This window comes from Pyrus communis, chromosome 3 (assembly GCF_963583255.1).
Source record: "Pyrus communis chromosome 3, drPyrComm1.1, whole genome shotgun sequence".
NCBI lineage: Eukaryota > Viridiplantae > Streptophyta > Magnoliopsida > Rosales > Rosaceae > Pyrus > Pyrus communis.
The window spans coordinates 18,802,268-18,812,323 of NC_084805.1; the positions used below are offsets into that span (position 1 = coordinate 18,802,268).

General features: G+C 38.3%; 2 protein-coding genes across 4 annotated transcripts; both read right to left on the minus strand.

Moving 5' to 3' along the window:
* Positions 1–1,904, minus strand: LOC137730036 (probable serine/threonine-protein kinase PBL26). The gene is made up of 4 exons (XM_068469105.1): positions 1,760–1,904; positions 1,143–1,547; positions 637–1,028; positions 1–387 (listed from the first exon to the last, which is right to left on the minus strand). The coding sequence occupies exons 1-4, from the start codon at positions 1,902–1,904 to the stop codon at positions 1–3; spliced, it is 1,329 nt and encodes a 442-aa protein (XP_068325206.1).
* A 2,186-nt stretch (positions 1,905–4,090) lies between these two features.
* On the minus strand, positions 4,091–9,849 carry LOC137728874 (uncharacterized). 3 transcript variants are annotated; one of them, XM_068467668.1, is made up of 17 exons: positions 9,721–9,849; positions 9,422–9,542; positions 9,155–9,253; positions 8,901–9,060; positions 8,601–8,739; positions 8,351–8,444; positions 7,839–7,976; positions 7,484–7,584; positions 6,869–6,982; positions 6,550–6,776; positions 6,374–6,432; positions 6,111–6,296; positions 5,886–6,009; positions 5,731–5,789; positions 4,863–5,008; positions 4,605–4,775; positions 4,091–4,523 (listed from the first exon to the last, which is right to left on the minus strand). In XM_068467668.1, the coding sequence occupies exons 2-17, from the start codon at positions 9,456–9,458 to the stop codon at positions 4,218–4,220; spliced, it is 2,160 nt and encodes a 719-aa protein (XP_068323769.1). In that variant the 5' UTR covers positions 9,459–9,542; positions 9,721–9,849; the 3' UTR covers positions 4,091–4,217. The 3 variants fall into 3 exon arrangements, with proteins under 3 accessions (XP_068323769.1, XP_068323768.1, XP_068323767.1); XM_068467667.1 differs by having other exon boundaries at positions 9,441–9,542; positions 9,721–9,843; XM_068467666.1 differs by having other exon boundaries at positions 9,155–9,243; positions 9,721–9,843.
* Positions 9,850–10,056: the final 207 nt, after the last annotated feature.

Consider the following 10,056-nt stretch of genomic DNA (forward strand, 5'->3'; position numbering starts at 1 on the left):
TTACAATGAAGAGGTACTTTCACACCGTAATGCTTCTACTCCATTGTGCCTTGAACTCGAACCCCATTCCATGGCTTCTGCCACAGCGCGTTGGCGTTCAGTGACACTGTCTTCAAGCTGAGGATCCTTGTTTATGACCGACATTGTTTGATCCGGTGATGGAGAGGGAAGGCTGCTTATAGGTGAGGTAGCAGTGTCCGGACCTGTACCGAGGAAGCTAAGAGCACTGACCACATCGCTCATCAAGGGACGAACGGGCGCTTCCTCATGGAGGCACATTGCTGCAATTGCCACAGCTTGATTTAGTGCTCTCATCGGCAAGTTACCTTGAAGAAGTGGATCAGCTAGTTCTGGATACCTATTAGGATCCTTGAATACCGGTTGTGCCTGTTAAATACAAAAAAAATTATAAGAAAAAGTTAAAAGATTTCATAGAGACGGACAAGCAGTCCACTACTAATTAGTCGAACACAATATTGTTCCTAACTTAACCACCTGCGTAGTCTAGCAGGTGTGAGCCTCGGTGTTATACTAGTGAAACCATTTATGTATTGTTTTGTTAAGTTTCTGATGATTCTTCAACACAAAGCACATGCCTTAAATAAGAATAAGAAGAAAATGTGTAGGGATATTTACCCAAGCAACTAGATTTTGCTCCCTGGTTGTTAGTGTGGTGTCAATGGCTCTCCTTCCAGTGATCAATTCCAACAAAACAACTCCGAAACTGTAGACATCGGACTTGACAGTGAGCTGTCCTGTTCTTTGGTACTCTGGGGCACAATAACCATATGTTCCCATTACTCTTGAAGATACGTGAGTCTTGTCTCCAATAGGTCCAAGCTTAGCTAGCCCGAAATCGGAGAGTTTTGCATTGAAATCAGCGTCAAGTAAAATGTTGGAAGATTTTAAATCGCGGTAGATAACAGGCGGATTTGCCTTGTCATGCAAGTATTCTAGACCCTTGGCAGCTCCCAGAGCTATTCTCATTCTTTTGAACCAATCTAGTGGCTTCTGGTCTTCTGGAAGATCTAAATGTCAAGATAGAAAACATGAGAAGCCGGGTTTAAGCCCTTTGCGGATACAAATGGAAGAAGCATGAAAGATGGGGGGAAAATCAATTCAAAAACACTTCAAAATAGTACCTAGTAAATGGTCTTCCACAGATCCCAAGGGCATGTACTCGTACACAAGAAGTCTCTGATCACCGTCCGCGCAATATCCGATAAGATTTACTAAATGTTCGTGGTGTAAGAGGCTCAACATCAACACCTCGACAAGAAACTCTCGGTTTCCTTGCAAGCCATTCCTGTCAAGTTGCTTCACAGCCACAACCTGTGCTGTTTTATCAAGTTTTCCCTTGTAAACTCTTCCAAATCCGCCCTCTCCAATGAGACATTCTTGCCTGAAGTTCTTCGTTGCTGTCGCCAATTCCCGGAATGTGAAAGTTTGCGCAGCAATGTTATTGTGGTTTACAGGTTCTTTATTGGCACTACTGGTGTTTGATGCTGGATCCTCAGCTGGTGGTGTAGGTTTTGGTTTAGGAACTTCTGCTTATACATAACCAATTATTAGAAAGCTAATAATTTGCCCTACGAAGGGGTAAAAAAATCGGAAGAACAATTTTCAACAATGCTGGGAAGGCTGAATTGGCAATCATTTCGGCACACGAAACAATTACACATTACCACAATTTTTACTCGTTAGAAACGCAAAAAAAAAAAAAAAAAAAAAAAAAAAAAAAAGAACAAATGCGACTTACCATCTGGAGGAGGCCGAGGCTGTTGTGCTGGTGGAACATTGTGTTCTTGAGAAAGATTGGTAGGCAATTGTTCTTTCCTCCCACTATTTGATCTTTTGTTAGATGCTTTCTTTTCATGGGATGAAAAGCAAGAAAAGCAACTCATCTCACGCGCAATATAATCGCTCGGGATCTATATAAAACGTATCTAAAAAATTCCTTGCAAATGAAATATATCTCAGTTTCTGATCCCTGCCATGTTGAGATCAACTGCAGATGACTGCAGGTAAAAATTTGATCACGAAAATCTCCCGAAAGCAAAAAGAAGTTTCATAGATTTGGAGAGAATGTGGAATGCAGATAAGGCTCAAAAGAAATGTGCCATGAATTGAATTGGAATGCATGGGAAGACAAGAGGGGGTTATAAACATAAAACAGAAAAACAAGATTTTTTCAGTACAACCATGTTTGAATCTCTCGAACAACTACCTGAAAACTGAAACCATTATAAAACTGAAAGAACCAACAAACTTCCAGGCACGCAAAAGAAAAACCGTCGTTGCGATTTCCCGGAAAAATGGGGAAAGTGTAGGTCAGGAAGAAACCAAAAATAGGTTAATTACATATCTTTTGGTGTTTCCGCAGAGCATGGTAGAGAAGAAGAATGAGGTTGTCAATGTGTCTTAATTAAAGAGCAAAACGTGGGAACCAAATCTGCTTAATTAATTTATTAATTCCAAAAAAAGAGCGCTTAATTATTTTTTGTGGTGGTTGTAGCATATGGGATCTTTCTAAGCTGCAGTTAAATATAACAGATAAAAATAGACATAGGCCAAATCTTGATTAGGGGATCTTTCCACTTCAGTCTTGTTTTCATTGTCGCAATTTAGCCATTGTTATTTACTAATTATTGCAATTCAAGAACAATAAGTTGATTTTGTCCCTTTTATCATTGTAAAACGTAAATAGCTTGCTAGTGACATGTATGTGAAGGTAAATTAAATAATGATAAAGAAAATGAACGATTTTGATTATGATGATAGGTTTTTCCACACTGGATAGATAGATAGGAGTTACACGTATTTCCATGATAATTAGACCCCTACTAGATTTGGTAAAGGATCTTATAACTCTGTTGGTAAGAACATTAGTACTCCATTTCTTTGAGAGAGAATTAGACCACAAATGTTTTTGACCGAAACTTTGCGAAGCAGCACTGTTATATCCATGGCCACCAATTTGCCAACCTCTCTGACGGCAAAGTTCACAAGTTGAAGCCGCCCAAGCCAGTTCGAGGAGCGAGGTTTTGCACGTCCTCTAAAGGTTGGTTGGTTATGGACCTTATGGTCAAGGAAGATGGACTAGACTCCCAGACGTTTCCACTAAACCCTATTTCAAAAGCGATGCACCAACTTCCGTCGTTGAAAACAGTTCCATATTTCCGAAGGTGCGTCGAAGAGTTTAATAATCTTGGTGTCAGGGTTTTCTGTGCCAAAGTTGTGTTATCTACCTCAGATATTAATTCCGAATCTTGTACGGTCGCAGCAATGTTTCTGGGTTCTAATGTTCACAGTAGGGTATTGGGTTTGTGTAGACCTGGAGACGCGACATGGAGCGTCGTCAAGGATTTAGAACATGAAAAGAATCTGTTGATATTTTGTTTTCTTCTGGTATGCTATACGCCTTCTTTAAGGCGAGTAGTAGTCGTAGCAATGGTATCGTGACAGCAGCTCGCGCCGTAAACTTGGGAAATAATAACCATGCAGTGCAATTGAAGTTGGTCTATGGCAATAAAGAAGAGGGTAGGGCAACTACCTTTCGAGTTCATGACGATTATATTATTTTGCCACAATGCGTTCACAACTTACAGTTGCTAGAATCAACAATAAACAATGAAGTCTTGATTATTCATCAAATGAAATATTTATTTTTTTTGTAAAAAAGAAGGGGAAACAACAATGGCAATGGTGGTGGCGGTGGCAGCAATCACGACAATGATGATGAAGCTAATCAAGGCGATGATGGTTACGCTGACGAGGAAGGCAATAACATGGAAGGTAATGGTCAATAAATTGTAGGAAAGAAATTCGAACCTGAATACATAAGGGCATTACTTTATGCTACATGGCTAAGTCAATGACTGCTATTTGTGGTAGCTCCTTAAAGATAGAAAATTGCTTGACAAAATTTATGCTTCTTTTTTCCTTTTTAATTATTTTTTTTTTTTGCATCGCCCATTAACAGAGGTCTGACGTTGTTCGCTATCAATAACGTGGAACTTTTCTTCATTTTTCGCCTAAGCCTGTAACGTCGAGTTTGAGACTGGAAGTTTTGAAACATGAGCTTGCAGTTCTTACTCTTTTTTATGGAACTGGAAATAAAACTATAAATAATCATAAACCACAATGATGGATACGAGCATTACAACACAATCAAATTCTAAGAGTACAAGAAGTAATGCAGACAGCGACTCTGAATCTTACAAGTTAAGCGATACATTGACCTCGACGTTGGTGTCCGTTAGGATAATTTCTTTCGAGTTAGTAGCCTTCGGGTGATCAAGGCAATCCAATTTTATCCTGAAATGTAGAGGTTTCATAAAGATGACATCTCTTAAATCTCTGTTTGATTTTAACAAGAGCTGAATGCATGAATCTCTTCCCAGCTTTCCACTCTTCTCCGAGTTTAAAATATCTGCTATTCTTGCTGCATATTTCTCCTGATTATTCTCTGCTACTTCTTGCTTTCTTTTAAGTTTTAAATACAAAACGGCGTAAACAATAACCTGCATGATAACAAGAGTGAAGATTTAACTGGCACCAAAACTGCCCGTAAAACAAATAGGAAGAAAACTAAATGTGCACACCTCGCTCGTTCCAGGACTAGTATTGACAACACAATTGATGTGTACTTTCCCGTCCTGAAATCCTATTTCCCTAGTCGTACTCTCATCTTCGACAGTTGACTCTGGATCAGGTTCTGATATCGACAAGGCAAGATTGTCCAGTTCATCGTACCATTGTTGAGCAACACCAACCTGAAAACTCGAAAGAGATGAAATCCTAAGCTACTAAAAGATGGAATATAATACTATACAAGGAATTAAGTTCTTCCAGATAGGAACCTTCTCGGAAGATCCTCCTACATCCTCTACCCTTGACACTTCAGTAGCAGCTCCTCTTGCCTGGCGCCATATGCAGCCTTCTTGTAACTGTTCCACAAGCTCAGTATCCTCAGGGACCTCCACATTTAACTGTATCCCAATTCTTCCTGTTACATAGACAGTGGAATTCTCGGATCGAAGAATCACATAACACATTATCTTTGCATAGTTGACAGAAACAGCATACTGTACATGAGAATATTGAAAAAAAAAACAACACTCTACTGGGAAAGGAAAAAGAAAAAAAACAGCTCCAGCCTCCAGCAAATAGAAAGAAAAAAAAAAAAAAACTAATAAACCTTACAAATAAAAATAAAAAGTCAACAATAACCACCACTCCACCCGACCACCCTCTGCGACCCAACCTCCCCCACTGGCTGCTCCGCGATCCTATCCACCACCACTGGTCCACCACCTCAAATGCTCCGGTTCCCACACATTCGTCCTACACAACCCACCCCCACCGCTGCTCGATCTGAATCTCAGACCTCCCCTTCCCTTTCCTCTGATGTTGGCCATCGTCGCCGCAATCGTGGAGAACTTGCCTCTAATAAATTTGAGGTTTTTGTTCATTTTTCTTTCCGGACTACAGAACAATTACTTTATAAGAGTTCAATTTTACAATTTGAAAGGAAGAAGCTGCGATCGGTGGAGATTGGAAGCTTTAGATGTGATATAGTTGATGAGAGAGAGAGAGAGAGAGATTAGCAAGAGATGAGCTAATGATCATCAATATCCCTAGGCAGAACCAACTCACATGTCACACGAAATAGTGAAATACAATGTCAACTAAGAGTACAAGAAGCATACTTAAGATTAAGAAAAATACCTGGTAATAACGAACTGAAAGATTCAAGATGATCAATCACTCCCTCAACTCCACCTCCACTTTATGAAGAAAAACATAGACTTTGTAAGAAAACAATTCATGAAACAAAAGATAAAAGAATATTGGATGTCCAAGGAAACTAGTTTGTAACATACTTAGTATATACTTTCTCCAATGAGGATGGCAACCAATATGGCAGTCCAAGGATTCCAAAATTTGAAAACTGAAAGGTCGAACATACTCCAGATTCTTCACTTAGTTTCAAAATCCTCTGTCCAACTTCAAAATTACATGCGTTGAAATGAGTAAGTGAGTATTATAAACAAAGTACAAAACGAATTCATTTTGAAGAGGAAAAGAAAATCCAGTTAAATAGGTACCCATATCACAAAGGATTACGTGATTCTGCAAGGTGGTAAATGAAGATAATAGGCCAGCATATGGGGGCAGCTCTGGTGAACAAACAACCTTGGTCTGCTCTTGCAACCAATCATGTGGCATCTGTTTCAACAGCGCTACTTTCTCCATGATCTGCGGTCCACAGACCTCCAAAATCTTCGGGAACCCTTTTCAAGTCCTGATGTTAGACTACATTAAATGTAATTTAAATAAACTAGAAAGAAGAAAAAAGGAAAAAGCAAACCTCTGACGACTTCTTTTATCTCTCCTGAAGCCAAATTTAGGATCCATAGAGTATCAAAGCTGCCATTCAAATTAATTAATCGCACCAATGCCCATATTAAAAGTTAAAAAAATAAAAGGCAAGTGACCCAGGATTTATTGATTAAGAAACTACAACAATTGATGTGGTGGTTTTACCTTCGGTTCATAACAACAAGACTGTCATCAATAGATTTCATCAGATGCCATGGATACATCAATGATTGTAAATCAAATCCTTCAGTCCTTGTATGGGCATTGTGTTTCAAACCTAGCTTGGTTGTGATCCAGGTCCAAAATTGATTACTCTTCTTAGTAGTGTCTCCCACTGGATAGATGGTTTCCAGAACCCGGCTCTCCATATCAGCTTTCCTGATGGCATGATTCTTAGTAGAGACCCCACATGCAAACTGGTTAGTTACATAAGTATGCAATATAGCTGCATAAATCACATTATAACTTACAAGTCAATGCATACCTCTGAATCAACAAAATATAGGCAATCCTCAGCGGCAACATAAAATGAAGCTGCAGGGCGTGCCAACTTGGAAGATTCAAAGTTTCCATCCTCAAAACCTGGGGAGGAACCAATCTGGACGTACAAAGAATGAAAATACAAACTTGAATTTTCTTCTTTTTATCTTTAAAAATTCAAGAAAACTACAATTACTAAGATTAAATTTAACATCTACATGGAAACACACCAACTTTCCCAGAATAATTCGATAAGGCCAATTTTGTGAAAAACAAAGATGAATCCCAAAGAAGCCCTTCCCATGTAGACAAGGGAAACTACTTTTCTCCTTTTCAGATATCAGAAATTTATAATCATCATTGATTATGCTTAATTCAGAGTTGACATATATAAAGTGAGCAAGTCACGTACGCAAAATCCTGATAAACATATATGCACTACAAAATCATCAAATCTCGGCTAATAAGAATATTGAGCTGCCAATAACTGATTACTGAATTGCTCAGATCATCATCTAAGTGAGTGTTAAATTTTTTTATCATGTCTGTGTACAGGGTATAAATTGATGGTTACTATAAAACGTAGAAGAACAGTCCACATATCATTTATTATACATACACAGTCCAGAATATGCCCATTTCCATCAAATACAATAATCCGATGATGATTGCTGTCGGAAAGGAAGAGGCGGTTCCCACTTTCATCTGCAGAGATGCAGCCTGTAATGGAGAAGAATAAAAGAAATGCTTAAAACTTGGGTTCAGGAAACATTTTCTTTATTTTTGTGTATTTCAAAAGAACGTTTACTATTTCGACCGAACTTCACTAGTCATATGACATGTATCAGTCGAAGTAAATTATAGCTATGTTAAAAGGAATACTTTGAGTTTTTCGCAGAACACAGCTCCGCAATATCCTACAATGCAGATGCTATTATAATGGAGCAAGTCAGTGATGCATAGGGAGCCTATACCTGGGAAGTGGAAGAGAAAATTCCTTAAAGAATCAGCATATGGTTCCTTAATGATCTCAGGTTGCTTCGCCCAAGTGCTTTTCAAGTTAGTAAGCGACTTGGAACTCCTATCGTCTTGCACAAGCAAGTACTCAACAGCTGCACAAGGGCATTAACATGTATCATGGAATATGTATATGTATTAAAATGAGTCACTATATTAAATAAAAGAAGGTGTCCCACAATAAAACCCTTGGAACTGTATGCATTCAGTCGAACGACATACAAAAAATAATAATAAACAACATATTTGGTGTCCGGTCTAGTAGCAGTAGAAAAGAGATGCTTAAGAGCCAAAGTAGAAAAGAAAGATGTTGAAAGCGGGAAGTACCCTGGGTTGTTTTGAAGTTCAACTGGAATTTTAAGCAACAAAAAATTGCATGACAAATTGACAATATAAAGCCATCAACACGTATCAGAGGAAACACATTATCCCAAACAAACTTTTACCACAGGAAGGGATACTTGCATACCTTTACTAAGAACTTTGAGATCCATGTCCTTCTCATGGTAAACCACTGGACTTTTAAAACCTTTAAACAAAATGCAGCATGCCCCGTTTGCCATCTAAATACATTAAAAGAAAACTAATAAAAACATAATACATGTAAGAAACAATGTTTAGAACCATAAACAAGCCAATGAATGTGTACATAGTTATAGATATAAAAGATTTGTTTGTGTAGGTCTTTTCACAAGACAAACCAAGGATCTTTACCTCACCTCAGTGAAGTTCTTGTTCGACAATATAATAGGAAATGTTATGTATTCCGTCAGTGTATATTGGATTACATGGCTTCGATCAGCAGCCGAGTGAATCGACCCACCTGACACAAAGCCGATAATGTGGAGACGAGGAAACCTACAATAGAATACACATAAAGAAAAGACCTTTAGAATGACTACCCGCTCGCCCAAATCATCCAATTCTAAGCAGAGAAAACAAACATCTACAGAATAACAACATATTTCTTCTAATTCTCTATGTGGAAAGAAACAAATACGACATTTTGTTTCTTTTACCTCTGTTGAAGTGACTTCACTTTTTCTAACATGATAGCAGCTTCGGAACTAGTTGTTAAAGAAGCTTCAAGACACCGTCCAGCAAGAACCAAGAAAGTTCCATCTCTTTTAAAGGAATCTTTGCCTCCCTTGGACCTATTCAACCAACAATGGCAAGGACCTGTACATTAATATAGAAACTAAATAAGAACATAAAAAAGATTAAGAAACTGACATTTGCAAAAGCATTTCTTTACAAAGAAGCAATTGAGTACCTTCGAGCACATTTAATGTGGATTTAATGAAGGACAAAAGATCAAGTTCACCGGTACGCTCGTGTGATACTTTTGACGTGGTTGATAGCCTGAAAGAGACTGTCAATCAGAAGGCAAAGCTCCGATTACCAAAAAAAAAAAAAAAAAAACGAAGTGAAACTTACAAACTAAAATTCGAGCCAAGCAACAATTGAACACTGAGCAAACAATATGATTATATCACAAAACTACAGGTGAAATTTTACTTAAAATTATCGGTATAATTACCGCTGGGTACGAAACCCACATTGTGAAATCCCTTCATCAATTCTTTCCAGAGCGTGTGACTCTGGAATTATGGACAAAGCCGAGAACTTGGTAATCAATCTACATTGTAGAAGATGATCACCTGCACCCAACACATCAAAGATTCAAACTTTAAACTCAAATTAACATTACTGGACTTCTACTTCCTAATTTCAACAAATTGCAGGTTAAAGTGATTTCTTTCATGCCAAAATTGAATTATACATTTGAGATTATAGAAACTTTGAGTTCAGTTTATATCTATGGAGGGTGAAGCTTACCGGAGTGAATTCGCGGCAATATTCGTGAGATTTCTCTGAAACGCCGATATCTGAGAGCCATTTTTCTAACGGAAGCATGTGGTTTCTCTGGCTCTTGGCTTTGGGGTTTTGGTTTGACGTCAACGGCCGACGGCGGGGTTTTAATCTTTTGGGCTTAGGGTTTAGCCCTTTTGAGGGTTTTAGGCATTGGATTGGGCCTTTAGGACCAGAGCCATAAAATTCCCATTTGGCCCAAATATTTTAATCAGATGAAAAAAACGTTGATAATGTAGGGTAAACTTTTTCTACTTTTGTTTCTTCAATGTGTCTTTTTCTTTCATATGTGAATCAGTGAAT